Source organism: Megalopta genalis, chromosome 8 (genome assembly GCF_051020955.1).
Source record: "Megalopta genalis isolate 19385.01 chromosome 8, iyMegGena1_principal, whole genome shotgun sequence".
Classification (NCBI taxonomy): domain Eukaryota; kingdom Metazoa; phylum Arthropoda; class Insecta; order Hymenoptera; family Halictidae; genus Megalopta; species Megalopta genalis.
In genome coordinates, this window is record NC_135020.1 from 16269260 (window position 1) to 16296118 (window position 26859).

General features: G+C 40.7%; 3 protein-coding genes and 1 long non-coding RNA gene across 4 annotated transcripts; 2 read left to right on the forward strand and 2 right to left on the reverse strand.

The window, feature by feature from the left end:
* Positions 1-6059: 6059 nt before the first annotated feature.
* Positions 6060-8084, reverse strand: LOC143259969 (uncharacterized). Its single transcript, XR_013034023.1, has 2 exons — positions 8034-8084; positions 6060-7784 (listed from the first exon to the last, which is right to left on the reverse strand). It is a non-coding gene; the product is annotated as an uncharacterized LOC143259969 (long non-coding RNA).
* Positions 8085-13456: 5372 nt separating this feature from the next.
* On the forward strand, positions 13457-17623 carry Clbn (Nuclear export mediator factor NEMF homolog Clbn). The gene is made up of 11 exons (XM_076524303.1): positions 13457-13665; positions 13770-13842; positions 13955-14126; positions 14251-14453; positions 14521-15599; positions 15665-15845; positions 15925-16226; positions 16294-16456; positions 16534-16835; positions 16915-17170; positions 17250-17623. Exons 2-11 carry the CDS (start codon positions 13787-13789, stop codon positions 17446-17448), a joined length of 2913 nt encoding a protein of 970 aa, XP_076380418.1. The 5' UTR covers positions 13457-13665; positions 13770-13786; the 3' UTR covers positions 17449-17623.
* A 420-nt stretch (positions 17624-18043) lies between these two features.
* gwl (serine/threonine-protein kinase greatwall) lies at positions 18044-21453 on the forward strand. Its single transcript, XM_033483082.2, has 3 exons — positions 18044-19000; positions 19203-21108; positions 21278-21453. Exons 1-3 carry the CDS (start codon positions 18782-18784, stop codon positions 21322-21324), a joined length of 2172 nt encoding a protein of 723 aa, XP_033338973.2. The 5' UTR covers positions 18044-18781; the 3' UTR covers positions 21325-21453.
* Positions 21375-26292, reverse strand: LOC117227659 (lethal (2) k05911). Its single transcript, XM_076524304.1, has 6 exons — positions 26002-26292; positions 23730-24052; positions 22925-23397; positions 22164-22438; positions 21935-22080; positions 21375-21868 (listed from the first exon to the last, which is right to left on the reverse strand). Exons 1-6 carry the CDS (start codon positions 26147-26149, stop codon positions 21716-21718), a joined length of 1518 nt encoding a protein of 505 aa, XP_076380419.1. The 5' UTR covers positions 26150-26292; the 3' UTR covers positions 21375-21715.
* Positions 26293-26859: the final 567 nt, after the last annotated feature.

A 26859-nucleotide genomic window follows, 5' to 3' on the forward strand; every position in this document is an offset into this window, starting at 1 on the left:
TCGAATCACCACGCCGCATGGTCACTCGTCGAACATCGAGATGTGTCCGGACTTACCCAAGAGTATGCGCAAGCAAGGCCACCACAGCTATCTGCAGTGGCGGAGTAAAAAACGAGATGCGAAAAAGTAAAGCTAAGGCAATACTACTGGACATATGCGAAATTAGCGACTCGGGTACCTCGGGGACGCTACCCCCCGTACTCGCTTGCAGACCCCTGCTGCAAGCGAGCCCCTGAGGGACCACACTTTTACAATACACACCATTTTACAGTATAAATTTTGCAGCTATTTGCTCGGTATAATCCCCGATTGAAAAAACATTGCCATTGGCAACATTTTCTAGGTCGATAACGATACCGATTGCCCGGATCTCACCGCGAGGAGGTTGCTGCTTTAGAGACCCGAAAGGGAGTCAGAGCGAAGTCGGAATTCGCTATGGCTCCCTTTCTTACAACGACGACTTATAAACTAACACACACGCTCGCCTGCTAGCTAGCACACGCCCACACTCACTCATACGTTCGCATATGTCAAGTACTATTGCGGACCAAGTGGATCAAAGAAGAAGTCTTCGATCCACGGAGACCAAAATGAATCAGTGCAGATGGCAGTGATTCTTTAAAAGTGAGAAACAAGTGCGAGTCAGGACAGAAGGCACTGACTCGAGGGTGACGCGACGCGTACAATGCTCGCACAAGTCTGGTGCCTCGCACATCACGATGACCGGCGCGATCACATGAGGAATGATGATCCAAAGTTGGATCATCCCACAATGGGTCGGATTTCTCGCCCTGCGCCCCGCCCCCAAGAGAGAGCTAAGGACGGCTTATGTAGCGAATGTGCCAAGCGAGAGCCTCCCCAGAAGGAGGGTCCGCGTTCGAATCACCACGCCGCATGGTCACTCGTCGAACATCGAGATGTGTCCGGACTTACCCAAGAGTATGCGCAAGCAAGGCCACCACAGCTATCTGCAGTGGCGGAGTAAAAAACGAGATGCGAAAAAGTAAAGCTAAGGCAATACTACTGGACATATGCGAAATTAGCGACTCGGGTACCTCGGGGACGCTACCCCCCGTACTCGCTTGCAGACCCCTGCTGCAAGCGAGCCCCTGAGGGACCACACTTTTACAATACACACCATTTTACAGTATAAACTTGCAGCTATTTGCTCGGTATAATCCCCGATTGAAAAAACATTGCCATTGGCAACATTTTCTAGGTCGATAACGATACCGATTGCCCGGATCTCACCGCGAGGAGGTTGCTGCTTTAGAGACCCGAAAGGGAGTCAGAGCGAAGTCGGAATTCGCTATGGCTCCCTTTCTTACAACGACGACTTATAAACTAACACACACGCTCGCCTGCTAGCTAGCACACGCCCACACTCACTCACACGTTCGCATATGTCAAGTACTATTGCGGACCAAGTGGATCAAAGAAGAAGTCTCCGATCCACGGAGACCAAAATGAATCAGTGCAGATGGCAGTGATTCTTTAAAAGTGAGAAACAAGTGCGAGTCAGGACAGAAGGCACTGACTCGAGGGTGACGCGACGCGTACAATGCTCGCACAAGTCTGGAGCCTCGCACATCACGATGACCGGCGCGATCACATGAGGAATGATGATCCAAAGTTGGATCATCCCACAATGGGTCGGATTTCTCGCCCTGCGCCCCGCCCCCAAGAGAGAGCTAAGGACGGCTTATGTAGCGAATGTGCCAAGCGAGAGCCTCCCCAGAAGGAGGGTCCGCGTTCGAATCACCACGCCGCATGGTCACTCGTCGAACATCGAGATGTGTCCGGACTTACCCAAGAGTATGCGCAAGCAAGGCCACCACAGCTATCTGCAGTGGCGGAGTAAAAAACGAGATGCGAAAAAGTAAAGCTAAGGCAATACTACTGGACATATGCGAAATTAGCGACTCGGGTACCTCGGGGACGCTACCCCCCGTACTCGCTTGCAGACCCCTGCTGCAAGCGAGCCCCTGAGGGACCACACTTTTACAATACACACCATTTTACAGTATAAATTTTGCAGCTATTTGCTCGGTATAATCCCCGATTGAAAAAACATTGCCATTGGCAACATTTTCTAGGTCGATAACGATACCGATTGCCCGGATCTCACCGCGAGGAGGTTGCTGCTTTAGAGACCCGAAAGGGAGTCAGAGCGAAGTCGGAATTCGCTATGGCTCCCTTTCTTACAACGACGACTTATAAACTAACACACACGCTCGCCTGCTAGCTAGCACACGCCCACACTCACTCACACGTTCGCATATGTCAAGTACTATTGCGGACCAAGTGGATCAAAGAAGAAGTCTTCGATCCACGGAGACCAAAATGAATCAGTGCAGATGGCAGTGATTCTTTAAAAGTGAGAAACAAGTGCGAGTCAGGACAGAAGGCACTGACTCGAGGGTGACGCGACGCGTACAATGCTCGCACAAGTCTGGAGCCTCGCACATCACGATGACCGGCGCGATCACATGAGGAATGATGATCCAAAGTTGGATCATCCCACAATGGGTCGGATTTCTCGCCCTGCGCCCCGCCCCCAAGAGAGAGCTAAGGACGGCTTATGTAGCGAATGTGCCAAGCGAGAGCCTCCCCAGAAGGAGGGTCCGCGTTCGAATCACCACGCCGCATGGTCACTCGTCGAACATCGAGATGTGTCCGGACTTACCCAAGAGTATGCGCAAGCAAGGCCACCACAGCTATCTGCAGTGGCGGAGTAAAAAACGAGATGCGAAAAAGTAAAGCTAAGGCAATACTACTGGACATATGCGAAATTAGCGACTCGGGTACCTCGGGGACGCTACCCCCCGTACTCGCTTGCAGACCCCTCCTGCAAGCGAGCCCCTGAGGGACCACACTTTTACAATACACACTATTTTACAGTATAAATTTTGCAGCTATTTGCTCGGTATAATCCCCGATTGAAAAAACATTGCCATTGGCAACATTTTCTAGGTCGATAACGATACCGATTGCCCGGATCTCACCGCGAGGAGGTTGCTGCTTTAGAGACCCGAAAGGGAGTCAGAGCGAAGTCGGAATTCGCTATGGCTCCCTTTCTTACAACGACGACTTATAAACTAACACACACGCTCGCCTGCTAGCTAGCACACGCCCACACTCACTCACACGTTCGCATATGTCAAGTACTATTGCGGACCAAGTGGATCAAAGAAGAAGTCTTCGATCCACGGAGACCAAAATGAATCAGTGCAGATGGCAGTGATTCTTTAAAAGTGAGAAACAAGTGCGAGTCAGGACAGAAGGCACTGACTCGAGGGTGACGCGACGCGTACAATGCTCGCACAAGTCTGGAGCCTCGCACATCACGATGACCGGCGCGATCACATGAGGAATGATGATCCAAAGTTGGATCATCCCACAATGGGTCGGATTTCTCGCCCTGCGCCCCGCCCCCAAGAGAGAGCTAAGGACGGCTTACGTAGCGAATGTGCCAAGCGAGAGCCTCCCCAGAAGGAGGGTCCGCGTTCGAATCACCACGCCGCATGGTCACTCGTCGAACATCGAGATGTGTCCGGACTTACCCAAGAGTATGCGCAAGCAAGGCCACCACAGCTATCCGCAGTGGTGGAGTAAAAAACGAGATGCGAAAAAGTAAAGCTAAGGCAATACTACTGGACATATGCGAAATTAGCGACTCGGGTACCTCGGGGACGCTACCCCCCGTACTCGCTTGCAGACCCCTCCTGCAAGCGAGCCCCTGAGGGACCACACTTTTACAATACACACCATTTTACAGTATAAATTTTGCAGCTATTTGCTCGGTATAATCCCCGATTGAAAAAACATTGCCATTGGCAACATTTTCTAGGTCGATAATGATACCGATTGCCCGGATCTCACCGCGAGGAGGTTGCTGCTTTAGAGACCCGAAAGGGAGGCAGAACGAAGTCGGAATTCGCTATGGCTTCCTTTCTTACAACAACGACTTATAAACTAACGCTACCCTCCGTACTCGCCCACGGGCCCCACCCATGAGCGAGCCCCTGAGGGACCTCCGATGGGAGGAATACCAATTTCATCAATTTTTGAACGGAATCTTGTTTCGAAAGCCGACTTAAAATATAAATCGGCAACACCACAAAAGTGCAATTTTTCAGAAAATGGAAAAATCGTAATCTAACAAATTTAAGTTAAGAACGCTAACGTACCCCCCACGTGAGGAGATTGACTCCGAATATGAGAATTACAATTTGATTTTGTATGCCAGAGAGAAAATCAAAGTGAAAGTGACAAAGAAATGATGCAGCGATCCTTGGAACGGCTACTCGCAGTGCGGCATTTATTTCGCGACTCTAACATAACGCGTTGGCAATTTTCGCAACTCTAACACAAAGAATTGGCAATTTTTTGCGACACTAACACAACGCGTTGTTAATTTCGTCTCGCAACTCTAAGGAAAATCGCGAATGCCTGCACTGCGGAGGGTTGCAGCTGCAGCATGGGCTCTGAAAGACGAACGAAGCTATTGCAACGCGATTATGTCGTCGCGACGCTAATTCAATGAACAGAGATGCAATAGCGAATGGACTTTAATGATCTTCGAAATCTTCTAACTTAAAACGCGATCGTATTTATTCGCAACGCTATCTTTAACGCTTCTTGCATATCGAACCTAATGAAATCGCGATTATTTCATTCGCGACGATATACTTTGAATAATCAATTTCAATGCTAATGATAATCGCAATGGTTTTATTCGCTACGCTAATTTTGATCTCTGTTGAAAATGAAGCGAAACAATGCGAGATTCTTTCGCAACGCTATTGCAAGTCGCGGATGTGCCCATCTGCGCTGATCGTTGGGGCGGAAAAACCAGCCCAAATACTACTACTACTACTACTATTACTACTGCAGCAAGTACAGTGACCAGTTAACAATACATATACATAATAATATACATGATAATATACACAATAATTTTTGTCTTACAATAGTATTAACCTGAAAATAAAGAATCTGAAAATAAAGGACCTGACAATCGTAGCTAAAATGGGGTTATTAGTTTCAAATTATTCTTCAAAATCAATTTGTTTCGACGAATGCGTGCGAATTTAATTACTCGATAATTAAATTCAAACGGGTAACGCAAATCATCGAAAAGAAAACATCCTAACTACATATGCGATAGAATTCGCAATAAGTATGTGGTCACTGTACTCGAAAAATTGAGGAAACTACTGGTAAAATAAGAGCATGCGACTTACATTTCGATGCGATGTTGGGTCTGGAATTTGTAGTAGGAAGAAGTAAATGGAAGTAGGAGCGGAGTAGCAATAGCAGCAGCAAAGACAGCAGTAGGAGAGAGGAACACACATCTCAGATTTTAATCCAAAATATTAATTTCCATTTGGACAGGATTTGGAAATTATTGGAAACCACCTGGAAATTCGCGTTGATATTAGAGATACGATTTTGCCAAACAACTGTTAATAATAATTTTACCGAATGTTAAATAAATTTAGATTCGAATTAAATAGAAAATTAATTAACTTCGATTATAGAAGGAAGCAGAGCGAATTTCTATTAACACTAAACTTTCCGAACAATAAAATTGATTGTGCACTGCCTGACACGAGTGAAAAAATCCAATTTACTTAGATTTTGTACATTTTCTGTTATATTCTGTTATAGTAGTCGTTCCAACAATTAATTAAGTAATTTAACGCAATAATTTTCCTTGAAAATTATATTATATCTTAATTCTTAACAATTTAATTTATAATATCACTTTTGCAGGAGCTTCCCTGATATGCAACTGATTTTTCCACTAAACGAGTAACGACTAATCGAGCAATGACTTTGAGTCGAGCGAGCAAACAAAGAACAAACGGATTTAACAAAAGACAAAGAAATTTAACCTTGCCTTTGACGATCAACGGCGATCGATAATTTCGATAATTTCCAATTATTTAATATTCGCGATAATTAATTTTGTAATAATGCTATCCGGTGCCCGAAAAATTATTTCATCGCTTAAATTGTTTATGAAAAGAACCAACGAGACTTGCACAAATCGGTCGGTGAGATAATAAATTTTTATTTTCCTTTAAAATTATATTACATTTTAATTCTTAACAATTTAATTTATTGTAATTACACTTTTAGAAGAGCTTTCCTGAAACGTGATTAATTTCACGCATTAATTTTCCTTTACAATTATATTACATCTTAATTCTTAACAATTTAATTTATTATAACTTTACGCACTAAGTTTCCTTTAAACTTATATTATATCTTAATTCCTAATAATATAATATATTATAACTTCACGCGCTAATTTTCCTTTAAAATTATATTATATCTTAATTCTTAACAAAGAATTCTTATTGCAAATGGTATTATTAAATAATCCCGTGGCTATTTCGTTGTAACATTTAGTAGCGGAAGTAATTAATAACGTCGATCATACGAAGTAATTTTTAAAGCACGAATTTATCGAAGAATCGTTACATCAAAAATATTCTATCGATGCATTTATTATTTCTAGCTGTTTTAATAATAATTTAGAGATAGTAGGTTTTGGAAACTACTCTATTTTTTAAGCCGTGTTCATTATATTATAATCCCCTATCGTTATTCGTATCCTAAACCATAATCGTGATTGTATAATCGTAAATTGCCTTACGACGTTCGTCGCGTTCTGTTGTGTTCTGTCGCGTTCCCTACGAGTGCGTCCTTTCGAATTTATGGGTTTCGTTCAACTAGTGCCCGACGTCAGCCGATCGTCCTAGCCTGCGCACGATGCCAGCCAATGTGGCTGGCATGACGTCGCGCATGACGTCAGCCGAGCGTTCAGCAGCCGCCGGCGAAAGCCGATCATCCTAGCCAGCGGCCGACGCCAGCCGATCGCAATTCGCAATGTTTAGATCGCGACACTCACGTACGCACGCACACGTACATCGTGTGGGGTAAACGCCCGGGAGCTGCGAAACCGATCGACTACGTAATTTCGAAGGTCGCTCCGAAAGCGATTCTAACACAACGCGTTGGCAATTTCTCGCCACGCTAACACAACGCGTTGTTTATCTCGTCTTGCAACTCTATAGAAAATCGCGAATGCCTGAGCACTACGTTTCCTTTATAAAATTATATTACATCTTAATTCTTAAAAATTTAATTTATTATAATTTTATGCACTAAGTTTCCTTTAAACTTATATAATATCTTAATTCTTAACAAAGGATTCTTATTGCAAATGGTATTATTAAATAATCCTGTGGCTATTTCGTTGTAACATTTAGTAGCGGAAGTAATTAATAACGTCGAACATACGAAGTAATTTTTAAAGCACGAATTTATCGAAGAATCGTTACATCAAAAATATTCTATCGACGCATTTATTATTTCTAGCTGTTTTAATAATAATTTAGAGATAGTAGGTTTTGGAAACTACTCTATTTTTTAAGCCGTGTTCATTATATTATAATCCTCTATCGTTATTCGTATCTGAAACCGTAATCGTGATTGTATAATCGTAAATTGCCTTACGACGTTCGTCACGTTCTGTCGTGTTCTGTCGCGTTCCCTGCGAGTGCGTCCTTTCGAATTGATGGGTTTCGTTCAACTAGTGCCCGACGTCCGCCGATCGTGCTAGCAGCCCCCGACACCAGCCGATCGTCCCAGCCTGCGCACGATGCCAGCCAATGAGGCTGGCATGACGTCAGCGCATGACGTCGCCGACCGTTCAGCAGCCGCCGGCGACAGCCGATCATCCTAGCCAGCGGCCGACGCCAGCCGATCGTCTTAACATCATCGCAATTCGTAATGTTTAGATCGCGGCACTCACGTACGCACGCACACGTGCATCGAAAGCGATTCTAACACAACGCGTTGGCAATTTCTCGCCACGCTAACACAACGCGTTGTTAATTTCATCCCGCAACTCTAAAGAAAATCGCGAATGCCTGAGCACTAAGTTTCCTTTATAATTATATTACATCTTAATTCTTAAAAATTTAATTTACTATAATCACAATATTGGAAGAGCTTACTTGAAATACGACTGATTTCCCCACTAGTCAAGTTCCGATTAATTGAGCAACGACTTTGAGCTGAGCGAGCACGTAGAGTACCCCCACCACCGACTTTGCTGATCGACGATCGCGCGATCGACCACGATCGATAACATCGATAACTTCGATTATTTCCAATGATTTAATATTTGCGGTAATTTATTTTGCAATAATGCTATCCGGTGCCCGGAAAATTATTTCATCACTTAAATTATTCGTGGAAAGTATCAACGAGGTTTAATTAACATGAGAACAACGGTTGCACAAATCGGTCGATGAGTTATTAAAGTTTTATTTTCCTTTAAAATTATATTACATTTTAATTTTTAACAATTTAATTTATTATAATTTCACGCAGTAAGATTTCTTTGAAATTATATTATATCTTAATTCTTAACAATCTAATTTATTATAATAACACTTTTAGAAGAGCTTCCCTGAAACGCGATTAATTTCACGCACTAAGTTTCCTTTAAAATTATATTACATCTTAATTCTTAACAATTTTATTTATTATAATTTCACGCACTAATTTTCCTTTAAAATTATATTATATCTTAATTCTTAACAATTTAATTTATTATAATCACACGCACTAATTTTCCTTTAAAATTATATTATATCTTAATTCTTAACAATTTGATTTATTATAATGACACTTGTGGAAGAGCTTTCTTGAAACACGACTGATTCCCACATTAGACAAGTTCCGACTGATTGATCAACAACTTTGAACCGAGCGAGCACGAAGGGTACCACTGACTTTGACGATCGACGATCGCGCGATCGACTGCGATCGATAATTTCGATTATTTCCAATTACTTAATATTCGCGATAATTTATTTTACAATAATGCTATCTGGTGCTCGAAAAATTATTTCTTCACTTAAATTATTCATGAAAAGTACCAACGAGGTTTAATTAACAAGAAACTTCCATAAATCGATCAAATTGTTTAAGTTATTATATCGAATTGCTCTTGTTAATTAAATTATTATTTCTCGCTTCTTAATATTTGCAATAATTCTGCTTGTTAGAAGTATTGTTAAGAAGCACACTGGCTATTTTGCCATTTAATTAGTTGGTGAAAATAATTGATAGAATCAGACATATGGAGTAATTTTTCGAGCACTAATGTTTCGAGAAATTGTTGCCAATGATATTATTAAATTCTCTCGTGGCTATTTCGTCGTATCATTTCTTAACGGAAGTAATTAATAACGTTAAGCATATAAAGTGATTTTTAAAGCACGAATTTATCGGAGAATCGTTACATCGAATCTATCGATACATTTATTATTTCTACCTGTTTTTTTAATAATAATTATAAGAATTTCTTTCCCTAATGAAGCCTTCTAATATTCTCTTGTCTGTTTTACTATCTAATGTTTAAACAAAATTAACTAACATAACTCCAGATAAAGAAAAACTTTCGAAGCTTAAATATGTATTAGGTAATCCACTTTCACGTAGATGATAGACATATACCAAGTACGTATAAACGTCTGTGAAAATCATGTTTTTCCATACATAAATAAAATTTTGACAATTAAATCAAAAACCGTTTTCAAGATTTATTTTCCATATTTACCGTCGATCCAAAATTCTTGCAACGGGAGTCAGGAACCCCTGCGGTATCAATCAAGCAAGTCACTTAACGATTGACACATACAATGTAATGTAATTATTTCAAAGTTGCTAGTAATTGAAATTGATCTTGGTTTCTTAGTTAGTCTTATTTCGAATAAGCGAGGCAAGCGAGCAATTTTGTTTCACATGTAGCAATGTAATTACTGAAAATGCATTTGTTAATTGTTAATAAATTAAATTTATAGGTAAGGAATAGTAGGATCTTTTTTACAATCCTTATATAAATTTCTTGTTGGCGGCCGCAATGTGTTTATGTGCATGTTTATACGTTTAAAGCGACGACTTCATGCCGACGCATATACCACTTTATATTTGTTTATAGTTTGTAAATAGTTTTGGCATGCCTGATGTGTTTTTTGGAAACGACCTAAATAAAAATATCGAATAACGAATAAAAGATAAAAAACGCACAAATGATTATTTTACTCGACGCTACGAATAAATACACTTCAAATAGGAAATAGTATCTTTGTTCGTTGGATAAGTTCTCGTCGAATGAAATTATTTATTCGATACCCGTCGAATAAGAATACTTTTTTTATTTGAACGTTCGAATAACAAATAAAGGTGAAGTATCTTTTATTCGAATCATTATTTAAATAATTTCTTATCTAAATAATGACCAACTCTGTCTTAGGTCTGTGTTCACCGAACCCATTTTAAACAACTCCTTGAGCGGTAATCGGGACTATGAATACAGCTTGTAGTATTTCGGAAATTTCAAAAAAAAAACTACAAAGGAACCAGTAAATGTAATTACAGAAAAAGCCGGAGCAAGGAAGGAGCAACTGTTGAAGACATCGCTCGGTGACATTAAACAACTTCTAAATGTCGGTCTAATCTAGCCTAGAAAGGAGAACTGGCAGCTTGATTGTTTTTAAATTTCATCAAATATGGAAGAGAGCAAATAAAACTAATTTCAGGACAGTAATTAGCAAGGAAGGAGCAGTTATTTCAGGCTGTTTGTCACATAAAATTTGTATATTATTAATGTATATTAATTATTGTATATTATTACCAATATCTGTTATGGTTAAAAAGTTATACAAAAACGGCATTGTATTTCTCAATCCGCACCGCTGAAAAAATTATGATTATTATTATAATGCAAAAGTATTTAATTAAGTTAAGAATGATTATTTTTTTAATATTTTTAACGAAAATTTCATTGCAATACCTCCAATGGTTCAAAAGTTATAAGAAAATGTCACTGCATTTCTCGATCCAGAGAATACATTTCTATTCAAATTGAGTTTCTTTATCATCCCTAATAGAAAACGCCGGTAGCTCCATCTCGTATTTATCAAGCAGCTATACATCTCCAGATAATACCATTTGTGTAACGAAATCTATGCTGCAGATACCGACCTGCTGAATCCGTAAAGTCTCATGACTACCCTAGGCCCTTAGCGGAATCAAGAGGCCCGGTTGCCGCACACTATGACGACCCACACATAGAAGAAAAGCCATATACGTATATTAGTTTTAGAGGTTTATATCAAGTAAATCTGACGCTTTAATATCGAAATGTGCAGTTCGTAAGTGGAAAATTTAATATAAATAAATAAATTATAAATTAAGTCTAAGCTGTTGGGCTTCGGTTGTAGAAATGACCATTTCTTTATTATTGTTGAGATATTTATAATATTCGACGAGCGTTCTTGCTGGAACTGCCGCGCCGCTTACGACTGCCCCGCACGCCACCTTCCCCTGGTCTAGTAACCTAGCGCGCGGCAGAATATCTTCGTGACAACTGTTCGTATCAACCAAGATGGACGTGCCAATATTCCAGTGAGCAGTTTGGGAGTTGGATATTTCGATTCAGAAAAGTCTAAGCTGTTGGGCTTCGGTTGTAGAAATGACCATTTCTTTATTATTGTTGAGATATTTACAATATTCGACGAGCGTTTTTGCTGGAACTGCCGCGCCGCTCACGACTGCCCCGCACGCCACCTTCCCCTGGTCTAGTAACCTAGCGCGCGGCAGAATATCTTCGTGACAACTGTTCGTATCAAGTAATATGGACGTGCCAATATTCGAGTGAGCAGTTCGGGAGTTGGATATTTCGATTCAGAAAAGTCTAAGCTGGGGGGCTTCGGTTGTACAAATGTCCATTTCTTTATTATTGTTCAGATATTTACAGTATTCGACGAGCGTTCTTGCTGCAACTACCGCGCCGCTCACGACTGCCCCGCACGCCACCTTCCCCTGGTCTAGTAACCTAGCGCGCGGCAGAACGGGCTCATGAAGCAGGAATCAGTTTCATGAAACTCAGTTTGTGAAACAGTTTTGACGACATGGCAACATGGCGGCGAGGAATGAAATGTGGCAACCATGTTTAGTCGCTATCCTTCTCTTTTAGCTTGCTTTCTCTCTTCCGTTACATTTTTACCGATACCCGTGATCACAAAAACATATGCGTGTGCCACCTGCCGGTCGAAAATATTTCTAATTTGGTTTGTCTAATGTCCGTTCGCACAACTGCAGCGCGACGATCCGTTACGGCCTCGGTGCACGGGCCCAGTCAAAATTCATGATATCGATAATATAGAGCAAAAAATTTGACAAGTTTAGTTATACTGGTGCTTATATATAAGGTGGCGCCTAAGTAGGACTATCAACGTGAAATATAATACAGATTCCCAATAGATTGTGGACCTCAAAAACTAAATTATCTAGCTTATATTTTGTTACCACGTTGTACAGAAAAATTTATTAGAGCGTCTAGTCATAAAATACATCAAGTGATAATGCGATGTGATATAATAAGAGAGCATATGTAAGAAAATCTATTAAAATATATATATATAATAAACCTAACCTAAACCTAGATGCCAAGAATCTTGGGTTGCGGTTATGTCGGATGCCTATTCGCTCATCGGCAGTATGCGACTGCATATATCTGCATATGTAATTTTCCTATTTATGCAAGTAGTCCTTTAGTTTGTTTTTTTCGGACGTATGAGAACGATTAGCAGTTACAAGTGTCCATATTCATATACGTGACCAGAATATTCAGTTCTATACATCATTTGGAATTGCGATTAAATTTATACATACTAACGCAACAAATTCTCTTCTTTCAACTTTTCCTTGTTATATTGTCTTATTAGCTTACAAACTATAGTTAAAAATAATTGAAATTATAAATTCAGTTTTATAATGTAATATAAAATTAAGAGCCATATTTACCATTCCATTCTCTACAATTATCACCATTTGTATTTTTAAAATCCGCAAACATAAATTGAAAGGGACATACCATGCGAAATCGACAGGCGTGTACGGGACTCCGATATTCGGGACAGGTCGGAAAGAGTCGGGCGGGATCGAGCGGGATTCTGATACATTTCAAATCTGTGATTAAGATAATACTATTTATGTAATGGAATTTGTACAGTAGATACCGATCTGCGGAATCCGCACTGACCAATGAGAGGCGAGATCAGCTGGCCTGAGGCGGCCGAGCCAATCAGTGGAACTGGGCTTCGACCGCTCATTGGCTCGGCCGCTTCGTGCCAGCTGATCTCTCTCATTGGCTACCGTTTTTCATGAACCAAGCTGCGGATTGCATTTTCGGTAAAGAAAAAGTTATTTCAAATGACCTCAGGAATCAACCCTTTCCAGGTGTTAATATAATTATGGGACACCCTGTAATTGATGTTCTTATGAATTCTTAAGAATAGACCAAAACCCTTACAGGGTTTTGTGTCTTAGATTCTGACTGTACCGATCGAATTGTATTCACACTCATGAATTTCTGAATCACGAATCTACTCTCATATGTATGTACCTCGTTTGTGGTTTAACCTGGATTGATGAACAATCTCAAATCTAAGAACGGTTCATTCACGAAATGATTTAAAAAAATTTAGCACCATTGGGAATTAGACATATGATATGGTGTTTTTCAATAAATTCGAGCACTTCCTTTGATCTTTAATTATTTTGTTTCTCGTTGTAAGTATTTTGAAGTTCACCTCATGTACCTATTGTATAGTGGGAGTTATGTGAAATGTCAAAATTATAATATTTACGAAATATTTGTATATTTTCAACGATAGGTTATATAGGCATAAAAATGAAGACAAGATTTAATTCCTACGACATTGTTTGCACCTTAACCGAGCTGCAAAGGTGAGTACACTGTGCAAACTTATAGCAATTATGGGAGGCTCTGATAAACCTTTAGAAATATGACTCATTTTATTTAAGTTTAACAAATTGAAATTATAACTTTGCTCTTTAGGCTCATTGGTATGCGTGTAAATCAAGTTTATGACATTGATCACCGAACTTATCTCATCCGTCTTCAACGAAGTGAAGAGAAATGTGTCCTTCTGTTAGAATCTGGTAATAGGATCCATACAACAGGTTTTGAATGGCCAAAAAATGTAGCTCCATCAGGATTTTCTATGAAGGTATGTAATATTAATATTTTAATGAAACAATTATAAAATAATAAACAATTTGTTTTAAAATATGTATTAAAATATACTATTGTCTACAATATTTAAAATTTAATACTGTCTATAATATTTATAGATGCGTAAACATCTTAAAAATAAACGACTTGAAAGTCTCACACAAATAGGTGTAGATAGAATAATAGATTTACAATTTGGTTCTGGTGAAGCCGCATATCATATTATATTAGAACTATATGATAGAGGTAATATAGTCCTTACAGATTATGAGATGTCTATTTTAAATATTTTAAGACCTCATACAGAAGGAGATAAAGTCAGGTAAGATATAATTAGAAATAAATATTTAATTTCTTATATGAAAATATTACTAGTGTACAATTATCAGGTTTGCTGTTAAAGAAAAATATCCCCTGGATCGTGCTCATAAAGATACTATGCCTCCAATGATAGAAATTCAACAGCACCTAGAAAATGCTAAACCAGGAGAAAATCTTAAAAAGGTTTTGAATCCACTTCTGGAGTTTGGTTCTTCATTAATTGATCACGTTTTATTGAAGCATGGTTTCTCTCTTGGTTGTAAAATTGGCAAAGATTTTAATGTTATAGATCATATGCCAAAATTAATCTTAGCTTTAGAATGTGCAAATAACATAATGATATCGGCTCGGAAAAATGTTTCTCAGGGTTATATTATACAGAAGAAAGAAACGAAACCAACTACAGATGGCACACAAGATTTTATATATACTAATATTGAATTTCATCCAATTTTATTTGAACAATATAAAGATTCTTGTTATAAAGAGTATCCCTCTTTTGATGTTGCGGTAGATGAATACTTTTCTGCAATGGAAGGTCAAAAATTAGATTTGAAAGCTTTGCAACAAGAACGCGATGCTCTTAAGAAATTAGAAAATGTTAGAAAAGATCACGATCAGAGACTTATCTCGTTAGAAAAGACTCAAGAGGTAGATAAGCAAAAGGCAGAATTGATTTCTAGAAATCAAACTTTAGTGGACAATGCCATATTAGCTATACAAAGTGCTCTTGCAAATCAAATGGCTTGGCCAGATATTAAAGTTCTATTGAAAGAAGCAGAAAACAGAGGAGATCCCGTTGCATCTGCGATAAAACAATTAAAACTAGAGACAAATCATATTTCATTACTGTTACACGATCCCTATGAAGACAGTGACGAAGAATCGGAATTAAAACCTATGTTAATTGATATTGATTTAGCTCATAGTGCTTTCGCAAATGCCAGAAAGTATTATAATCAGAAGAGATCCGCGGCTAAGAAACAACAAAAAACAATAGAATCACAGGATAAGGCTTTGAAATCTGCAGAAAAAAAGACAAAGCAAACATTAAAAGAGGTTCAAGCCATTCACAGTATCAATAAATTGAGAAAAGTATATTGGTTCGAAAAATTTTATTGGTTCATTAGCTCTGAAAATTATTTAGGTAGGTTCATGTGATTATATATATCTCGAAAATAATAGCCAATTCACAATTTTATTGTTTTATAGTAATTGGTGGAAGAGATCAACAGCAGAATGAACTAATAGTAAAAAGATATCTTAAATCTGGAGATATATATGTTCATGCTGATTTAACTGGTGCCAGTTCAGTAGTTATTAAAAATCCTGGTGGGAATCCTGTGCCTCCCAAAACTTTGGCTGAAGCAGGTACAATGGCTGTGGCTTACAGGTAAATAAAAATGTGTACAATCTATTAATAATTACCTTTCACTACAAATATTTTACTATAAACACGCTTATATCATTAGTATTGCATGGGAGGCTAAAGTAGTGGCTGGAGCTTGGTGGGTAAACAATGACCAGGTTTCAAAAACTGCCCCGACTGGTGAATATCTTACAACTGGATCATTTATGATTCGTGGGAAAAAGAATTACTTGCCACCGTGTCAGTTAATCATGGGATTAGGATTTCTATTTCGTTTGGAAGAAAGTTCAATGGAAAGGCATAAGGATGAAAGAAGGGTCAGGATTATAGATGATGAAAGTGATCATGCAGAATCTACAATCGAAGAAGATAAAGAGATAGAGTTAATAGGGGATTCTGACGAAGGTTAAATTTTTAATTATAGCAATATTTAACTCGATAGAAACTTGATCTAATTTTTTAAATTAAATAGAAGAGCAAGCTGAGGAAAAGAATGATTTAAATCCTATTCAGGAAGAATCCAAGGAGGATTTAGAGGCAGAAAAAACTAATATCAATCAGAATGCTAGCGATGAAGATGAAAACACGTCACAGTTTCCAGATACACAAATTAAAATTGATATATCTGGTTCTAAGTAAGTTGTACAAAATACAGATTCGTACCTCCTTTATTTAACAATTGAATACGTAATGGTTGTTTTTTGTGTGGTAGAATGAGGTTGCATATTGACAAAAACGAAACAAGAACATCAGAGAACAGTGATGAAAACGTAATTTATTTAGGGGATAATAAACCAATACTAATAAATACTGTTAATAAGAAAAAAAGTTCTGACAAAGATAAACAAAGACAACTTCCACAACATGAAAATAAAAAGCCTGAAATGGAAACTGAAAAGAATGATCAGGTAACACTAAAAAGGGGTCAGAAAGGAAGACTGAAAAAAATGAAAGAAAAATATAAAGACCAAGATGAGGAAGACAGAAGATTATCTATGCAAGTCCTTCAAGCAAGTATTGTTCTAACTAGAATATTTTTGATATTTCAAAAAAATATATAATAGTAATTATGTATGTATATTTATTTAGTCAGCAGGTGTAGCAAAAGAAGACAAAAGAAGAAGTAAAAATAAAGATCCTTCTGGACCAAAACAGCAGGGAAAGAAAAAAGGTATGGCAAGACCACCTCCACCGCAGAATCTTCAAATTATGGACAATGACGAAGAAGACACAGGTCCAGGACCGGAAGTTGATATGTTGGATCAGCTAACAGGAAAACCTGTCTTTGAAGACGAGTTGCTGTTTGCTGTACCAGTTGTGGCACCTTATAATACTTTATTGAATTACAAGTAAATTGAATATTAATTTTCATTGAAACCTGTATTATAATCTTAATTCATTGTATTTGACATATGCATTTCTTTTCAGATTCAAAGTAAAATTAACACCAGGCACAGGGAAGAGAGGAAAAGCTGCAAAAACTGCAGTGACTGTATTTTCGAAAGATAGAGAAATTACATCGCGAGAAAAAGATTTACTGAAAGCCGTTAAGGAAGAAACAATAGCTAGAAATATTCCTGGAAAAGTTAAAATAAGTGCTCCTCAAATACAGAAATTAAAGAAGTAAATCTCTTCAGAATATTTAGCAATATACTGTATACAAAATGTATATAAGAAGACTTCGAAACAAATTATGTTACCAATAAATTATTATTTATGTCGTTAAAAAGAAGGCATACATTAAGATATTCTAATGCGTTTGTAATTTTTAAACATTGTTAATAAACAAATATATATCTAAAGTGTATATAAAATAATTCACATGTATAGAAATTACAAATCGAGAAAGGTCTTTCCTTTCATAGCCAATTGATTTAAAATGCATAGTTCTACGTACTATGTACAAGTTGTTTAACATAAAGATGTGTCAAAGTATATTACAATACATAAGTGAAATGTAAAATGCACTTGTAAATAATAGTTAATTTAGTACAATTAATATGTTACTAAACATTGCTCTTACGGATTTCAACACAAACATTGTGTGACACATACCTCTCATGATTTCTTTCTCAATATTGCTACTGCCTATGTTGGATTTTCTTATAGAACCCTACATTTCAATATAATACAGTTACCTCATCATATATATATATATATAGAAAGTGGTACAGTACATAATATGTAAGTGATCATCATCGCCATATGTTATTTTAAGTATATCCTGTATGAAGTCATCTCGGGCGAGAATGGTAATATTATAATTTTAACAACTTTATTTAAAAAAAACAGTTTGTACATTGTACGACATACAATATCCGGCGAACAGTGTAGAATAATGATATTTTGTGCACTATTGCTTAGTTGGGTTGTTGAGAATATAAAAAAAGTTTCAATGCCGGGAACTATGATATTCCAGTTTAGTGTGTAGTCCTTAATATCGTAATACATAATCTCTACACAGAGAACTAAATTACAAAGAGCTAATAGTTAATAATAGATATAAAAGAATTAGAAATATTATGTTTTGGAACCTTATTGGAAGTTCTCTGTATAATTCAATGCGTTTAATTCAGGACATGGAATTAACTACACATGACAGAGACAGAGCATTTTCGGAGACTACTTTGAAATGTGCTGCAGGAGCGATTTCACAAATGGGATTCTATGACGCCAATCTGCAGTACATTTCAGAGTTGTTGGTAGTTCGAGCATTCTGACGCCTTGAACTCTCCATGTATGCGCCATGTGTGTGTACACATGTGAAATTAAAAAATGTCAGATAGCCGTTAAAGTATATTTACATATGTTACATATGAGAAAAACGTACAGTATTAAAGAACGATGAATAAAACCTCGCGTTTCGTGAATTGCGGTTTCATTTTATAAACCGAAGCAATAGTATTTGACGTTCCGTTACGTACGTTCGCGACAAGATCACGCTTAGGTTATTTTTTTAAATGGAAGAGGCGGCTAGTCACTCGCTAAATTCACGTCTAGACAGTAGTGATCAAATCATTGAGACAGATGATGAGAATGCAAGTAAGATCAACAATGACATTGGATGTGAACAGGAGATTCCGTACGGGGTGTGTACACCACAGCAAGCATCGACTAGTAGACAAATCGACAATTCTATTTTTAATACCATATCTAAAATCGTGAATCCTGCAGCAAAGGTAAACAAAAAATATTCTATTCAATTATCATATAACTACTTTATCTTATTTCTTGTCAACGTGTTTGCATATCCATTGAATCAGGTATTAAGTAAATTGTTTAGATATTGTATATCTTAAATATATTCCATGCTTTTCCGTTTATTATAATTCTCTATAATTAACAGACAGATTTTTCTATTTTACATTGTTTAATTGTCAGGTACCAGAGATTCAGGATTTCAAAATTGTAAAGCCTATAAGCCGTGGAGCATTTGGTAAAGTATTCCTTGGGTACAAAAAATCTAATCCTGAGAAAGTATATGCAATCAAAGTGATGAAGAAAAATGAGATGATCAACAAAAACATGGCCTCGCAAGTAATAATAGAGCGAAATGCATTGGCCATAACTCATAGTCCATATTGCGTACAATTATTTTATTCATTGCAATCTGTACGCAGTGTCTACTTAGTAATGGAGTACATGGTGGGCGGAGATCTTAAGAGTTTGTTGGGTGTGTATGGCTATATGGAAGAATCCATGGCAGCTTTTTATACCGCGGAAGTATGTCTAGCGTTGGAATACCTTCACTCCCATGGAATCGTACACAGAGATTTAAAGCCAGACAATATGCTTTTGTCACGAGAAGGGCATGTCAAGCTGACAGACTTTGGACTGAGTAACATATCTTTGCATAGAGATCTCGAAATATCTGATTTAGTAAATTGTACACCCAGTCTTTGTACAAGAACACCTGGGCAGCTTCTGTCGTTGACTTCTCACTTATCTTTTGGTTCTGGACAGAAATCCGCAAGTGATTCGAATGTCAGTGAAGGAAGCACGCCGGGCATTAACTTGCTGCCTGCCTTACAACGAAATTGCAATAAGTTCCAGTCATCGCCGAACTCGGTTATTTCTTCTGCTGCATCGGGAGACTACTCTCGAGTATCTGGTATTACACCTTTTCAATCGGCCGAAGACCTTCGGTTAGGGGATCACTTTGGAAACAATATCAGAACTACAAGTATCGGAGAGGAACAGGAGAGTAGTTCTGGAAGTTATCACACTTGCGAAGCTTCTTCAGTCCGCGCTAATAGTCAATTGAATCAAGATGGGGACGACGAAGACGAGTCTACATTAGAAGCGGAGCAATCTCAGCATACCGTTTTCCATACTAGTCCGTTGAGCACATGCGTGTTTGCAAGGGGTGCGAAGAGAAAGAGGGCTCCTGCGGGGGGTACAACGGGTCTAACATGCGAGATAAACGCCATAGATTTGGACATGGACAAAACGCCCAAAAGGAAAAACCGGGGCTGTATATTTTCCAGGAGTCCTAACAATTCCGATATCTCTGCATCGTTGAAGCCATCGAATAACATCAGCGATGTAAACGGAGGACAAGAAACTGGTTCAGGCGGAAGAGTCGCTTTCAGTACGCCAGTGTCATTCATGAAACAAAAGGAGAGGAATCAACAGAAATGTAACATCGAGGAGGAAGAGGAGAAAGATGAACCAGAAATAGTAACCTTGGTCAAAGCTACAAGATTTCAGCTTCCACTGCCCACCGCTTCTACGTCGCGTTCAGTCACCGATACACCTGGCGATATATCGGGCCAGGCCCGTTCGCCTCAAAGTATATCTCCTATCAAAACACCGGCAAGCTCAAGTAACTGTTACACACCTTACAGAACACCAAAGTCTGTTAGAAGAGGCGGCCAATCTGGTGCTAACAGATCAGATGACCGTATACTTGGAACACCGGATTACTTGGCTCCAGAGTTGCTTCTGAAACAAGGTCATGGTTCGGCGGTAGATTGGTGGGCCTTGGGAGTCTGTCTTTTTGAATTCTGCACCGGTGTACCGCCGTTTAACGACGAGACACCGCAAGCTGTCTTTGCCAATATTTTAGCTAAAGACATTCCATGGCCAGAGGACAACGAAGCTCTGTCGGTCGCAGCCACAGAGGCCATCGATGCCCTTCTGACACTAGATCAACACGAGCGTCCGTCCGCCAAAGAAGTGCGGACTATGAGTCTCTTCCAGGACTTCCCCTGGAATGATCCGCTGAAAACCGTCCCACCGTTTGTTCCTCAACCCGATGACAATTATGATACATGCTATTTTCAAGGCAAGTTTTGTCAACATGACGATAATTAGCTAGTTCATTAACGGCGAACAAACTGGTTCACCAAAGAATGTTTAGATGTCATTTCCATTCCAACTGTCGAGACCATTCAAATTGTATCATTAAAAATAAGGAGGATATGTAACTATTTGAATCTCTTTTCCATTTTCAGCACGGAACATTATGCAGCATTTGAACGTGAGCAGCTGCGACACGTGACTCCTGTGGAGGCACCGTTTGGACGGGAGTAGGCACCATTAACACACAAATTGTTACACAACGTAACACTAATTTTTTCATATAGTTGTAAATGTATAATACTATAAAATATTTTGTTACGACTTACAAGTTTCTGTGCGTTCGCTTATCTCTAGGTGAAGATTCCTGACTTAATTGCTATGCTTCCTCGCTTGGTCATGGTTATAAGAGCGGAATAAAACAAGCATCGTTGATAGCTTTTTATGACTGACGGAACGAGGGCTGTTAGGTCTGTGCGTCTATAAAACCTCATTATCCTATATGACGATGTACCGCGTTGTTCGATGATGAACGGAATGATAATGAGCGAAATACTTTATCGAGCAAGAATTCGATGTTCCTTGGAGCGTTTTCACTTCAAATTCTTGTGGATCCAGGGCAGGAAGTGCGTCACTCTTGTGTAGACACCTGGATATTGACCTTTACCGCATCCAATGCCCCAGCTGACGATACCAACTTGCGTCCAGCGGCCGTCGTTGACCATCAATGGACCACCACTGTCACCCTGTAAACAAATAATACATTAGTAAAATACCAAAGGGACGGAAGAAACAAACATCACGATACACACCGAGCAGGAGTCCTTCGCAGCTCTGCCTGCGCACAAGAAGCTGTCCACGATACCACCTGGTGCGGCTGCACCATACTTCAATTTGCATTCACCGTTTGACCAAATTGGTATCGACACCTCCTGGAGTATTGCCGGCTGTGGTCCACCTTGAAGAAACGCACGTTGTTCCACGTCAATGTGAGATTATGAAAGAGTCAAGCTAAGAATACAGAAATCATTTTGCACCGACTTTCTCTCAAAGAGCCCCAGCCAATAACCGTAGCGGTTTTCCCAGAGTACAGCTGGGAGCCGCTGGGGAGGCAGATGGGTCGTATCTGTTCCGAGAATGCGACGGGTTCGCTGAGAGTCAGGAGCGCGACATCGTTGTATAAAGTACGTAAATTGAATCCTCTGTGTCTGACCACCCGTTTCACCCGTCGCTCGATATGCCTGATTTCGGTGTTGGTCTTGATGTTGTGATCACCAAGTCGGACTGTTAATCTTGCCACGTCCCAAGGATTCATACTGCGAACAAGTTAACCGTTCAATCAGTTGAAACATCGTCCAACAGAGTTTGGACGATTAAATCCAAGTAACTAGAAGCACCGTCGAGACTATATTAGCATAAATAGCGGTTAGAGCTAATTAAGTAATCCCGAAGATCCTGCGTGATCCTACCGATACAGCAAAAATGCGCAAGTTCGAAAGACAACGACGCGTACGGCACGAGCTAGTTAGGGTCGTTTAACCCCTTAACCTACAATGACGGGCATAGCCCGCGTACGATGATCGGGCCAGAAGTAAATATTGCCCGGATTGGCGTACGGATTACACAAGTCGTGCGAACGTCCCGAACGCTGCGCGAGCTTGTATACAATTTCGGCCCAACATCTTCGAATCTAAATCGTAGGTTAAGGGGTTAAGCGATAACAAACCGAGCCGAATCTTCCTCCGAACGCGGACATTCCTCGCGGGCGATTTTGTCATGCGGTCCGTCTTTTCGCGACTTACTTGGCAACGCAATGAGCCGCGGTGAGAATGTGTTTATCATCGATGAGCGAGCCGCCGCAGAATTGTCTGCCGGCGTTGAAGAGCGCCGCCATCCAAGGCCACTCGCCGGGCTCGACGTTGTGGCCGCCTACGATGCGTTTCTGGTCTTGGAAACCGTTCTTCGCTCCGCATTGCGATGGGTCCAGGGCGGAAATGCTTCCCAACGATGGTTTCTCAGTGATCGGCGTTGTGGTCGGCGCACCTGGCCACCAGGCAGGTTTCTTCGTCGGCCAGGTCGTGCCAAAGCTCGGTTTTTTCGAGGTCGAAACTGGTTTCAACGTGGAGAGTGTCGCTAAATCGAGGTACGGCGGATGGGTCGGTAACGGAGGCACGGTGTGATCAGGAGGATGCGTCGGGATCGGCGGCGGCCATGAACCGGGTAGTAGCGGCTTCGGTTTTACGGTCACGACTTCCTTATTCTTGTCGTCCGACTCCTGCGAACCGTTTACAAATAACATGAGCGTTTTGGCGAACGTAACGAGAGCAAGGAGCCGATCCGGCTTCGAATTTTACGGAAGGAACGGCGCGCGACCGGCCACGGTAGTTAAAGAGAGTCGTAAAAGTTTCGTTTGCGAAACCGATAGAGCTCAGCTGAAACTTTCTACGCTGGATCTAACGCTCTCGATCCGCATCACGTATTATTTTTACGAGTTCCTGGGAACTAACCGAACTCCACGATCGATCGTCTGGTGGTCGGTCAACTCGGGACCCCATCCTGATCAAGCTACCGATCAATGGGGAACCGACGTCGACCAAACACAATTACCTGCGTGTCCTCTATGATCGGATCAATGGGGTCCTCGTCGCTCGGCGGCGGTGGCGTAACAACCGGAAGCAGATTCGAGCAACAGATGCCAAAATACGTTTGACCGCACTCCTGTACGTAGCTGCAGGTGTCGTAAACTCCAAGAACCCAGCCGTCGAGAGCACTTAGATCCGGGATCTTGAAGTAGGGATAGCACTCCTTGAAGCTGGTGCAACGACCAACCTCGCCTTTCGACGTCAGACAGAACTCGCGATCGGAACCACCCTTCCACAGGATGCCGCGGCCGCCTCTTCCCTCGGTTCCAGCATCCAAGAGATCCGCGGCTGCTCACAGAAACAGTACGTTATGTTATTAAAAAATGAATCTTTAATGCTGTTAGGAGACGACATTTTATTTAAAGAGGAAGGCGAAGAGGTTCTTCGCTGATGGAAGGCCAAATTCAAACTATGAAAACCGAATATGTATTATGAGAAGAATTGTTGAACTTTTATAAAGAGAGTACAGTAAATTCTCCCTAATTGACGCTCAGCTTGTATACAAAAAATTGACAATTTGGGACGAGGAGACACGATTATTCGAGCCTTGCGGCTCGTTGTTATAGTTACCGATTGTCAACAGTTATAAAAATGGAGAGAATTTACTGTACAGTAATGTACACTAATTGTCGCCTAAATTGTGCAAAAAATAGACAGTTTGGGACGAGGAGACAGGATTATTAGAGCCTTGCGGCTCGTTATTATAGTTACCGATTGTCAACAGCTATAAAAATGGGCCGGGAGGCTCGAATTATCGTATCTCCTCTTCCCAAATTGTCCACTTTTCTGAGCATCAATTAGAGAGAATTTATTGTACAGTAATGTACACTAATTGTCGCCTAAATTGTGCAAAAAAATGGACAATTTGGGACGAGGAGACACGATTATTCGAGCATTGCGGCTCGTTTTTATTATTGTTCACAATTGGTAATTATAAAAATGAGCCGCAAGATTCGAATAATCGTATCTCCCCTTCCCAAGTTGTCCATTTCTGTGCACAATCCGAGCGTCGACTAGGGAGAATTTACTGTACTTCGGAGAAATGTAAATAAATAAATGAATGTTGGTCCTGATCAGCACAACTTTTGTATCGCACACATATATCCACGCATCGAAGTCTCCAAGCACCGAGGTCTCCGAACATCGACGTCTCTATTTACGAATTCTAAGCTTCCCTTCCATTTTTCAACAAACCGTTCCGCTCAACTAAAAAGAGAAGCGTCGCGAGGCGAAGAGTGCACGTGCATGCGTTAACGATGCCCACCAGTGAATGACACATCGTCTACCGTTGTAACGAATGTAGATTGCCCGAGCTACGCTTTTGTCCCCGCGCGGCACATTTGTAAAAAGATCGCGCGTTTACCGACACCGGGCCTTTTTGCCTTCGCTCACGTTCCTCGTGAAAAGCGACTGCAAAACTATTTTCGGTTCTCGCCTGGCCGTTGTTTCGCCTGGCGATCACGGTGCCGCGGTGCTTCCCGTGAATTTACATCGAACCACGTGCAAAACGTTATCTCGAAACCGAGCGAGACCCGTGCGTTGTTCTCAGCGCCCGCGAATGGTATTCCTCTCATGTTCGACGGACACATTCTGATACGTCCTATTGTTGCAGAGAATTTTAATTGCAAAGGACCAAGAAAATGACCCACTTCGCGGCGATTGGCGCGACCGCGACCGGCGCCGCGTTGCCGAATGTTCATCTTTCGATTCACTGGTACGATGAGATATATATTTATAACAGAATTCCAGCTGGATTTATTGACAGCGAGTTCGCTGACCCAGGATTCTTCGCACAGGTGTACACATGTGTCGCGCGGCTCGAAGACTTCCGTTTGCCGTCTATGGAACGCGCGCGCGCGCGGATCGTTTGTCAATGCTCGGAACCATTCACACGTACTTCAAAAACATTTTCACATTAGCGAGAACGGTCGAGCAACGCCGAGGGAAAATCGACAACACGGATCGTACGGAATTGCGATCTCGATGGTGGAACTCGAAGATGAAGGAGATGGACGCAAACATTGGGAAAGCGGTCACGCGTGATAACGATTGTTCTCTGTTTCGACGATAGACCAGGCTCGAGTAATCTACGATTTCTCATGTAACAATATCTTACGAACTACTGCTACTTTTCTATTGTCGCGCAGGATGATCGAGCGGAGTGTGAATCGTGCGAATCGAGGCGAAAATTCGGACTAATTTCGGACGTGGATCCACTCGGGATTAGCGCGACTCACCTTCGATGACCACCGCGTTATCGTCCTGTTCCCCCAGCTCGTCCAGCGAGGACTCGAAGACGACCGGTTTGCCCGCTGGATCCGCGTAGCTGGTGTCCGCGAGGATTAAGACGGCGAGGAGTGCCTGCACGACGAGCACCGTCACCATCCTGGACGACGACCGGCGTCGGTCCACGTTCGATCGCGGTAACTGAAGGGGAAACAAACGACACGGTGGGCCTGGTGGATCGCGAGTCGTTAGGGCCCGGTCGCTGTTACCAGTAGGGACCCTGGGACCGACACTAACTTGCTAAGCTGCTGAATAGCCGGTGCTCGAGCTTATAACGGGCTCGTTCTCCCCTCTCGGGCACTCCGCTGTTCTTTGCCCCTAGCAGGTTCGACACGACGAGTCACCGGGAGTCATCGGGATCTCCTCTTGTTCTTTTAGCGGTTGCTGACCACCTCCGGGCACAGTCCAGCCACCGGCGAAGGAAAGGGTGAGTAGAGGGCGAACATTTCCATCTGGAAGAATTACCGATCCTTCTACCGAGTTCGTTTCGGCCAACGTTTTTGCACATCCAATACGTACGTTCGCGACAAGATCACGCTTAGGTTATTTTTTTAAATGGAAGAGGCGGCTGGTCACTCGCTAAATTCACGTCTAGACAGTAGTGATCCAATCATTGTGACAGATGATGAGAATGCAAGTAAGATCAACAATGACATTGGATGTGAACAGGAGATTCCGTACGGGGTGTGTACACCGCAGCAGGCATCGACTAGTAGACAAATCGACAATTCTATTTTTAATACCATATCTAAAATCGTGAATCCTGCAGCAAAGGTAAACAAAAAATATTCTATTCAATTATCATATAA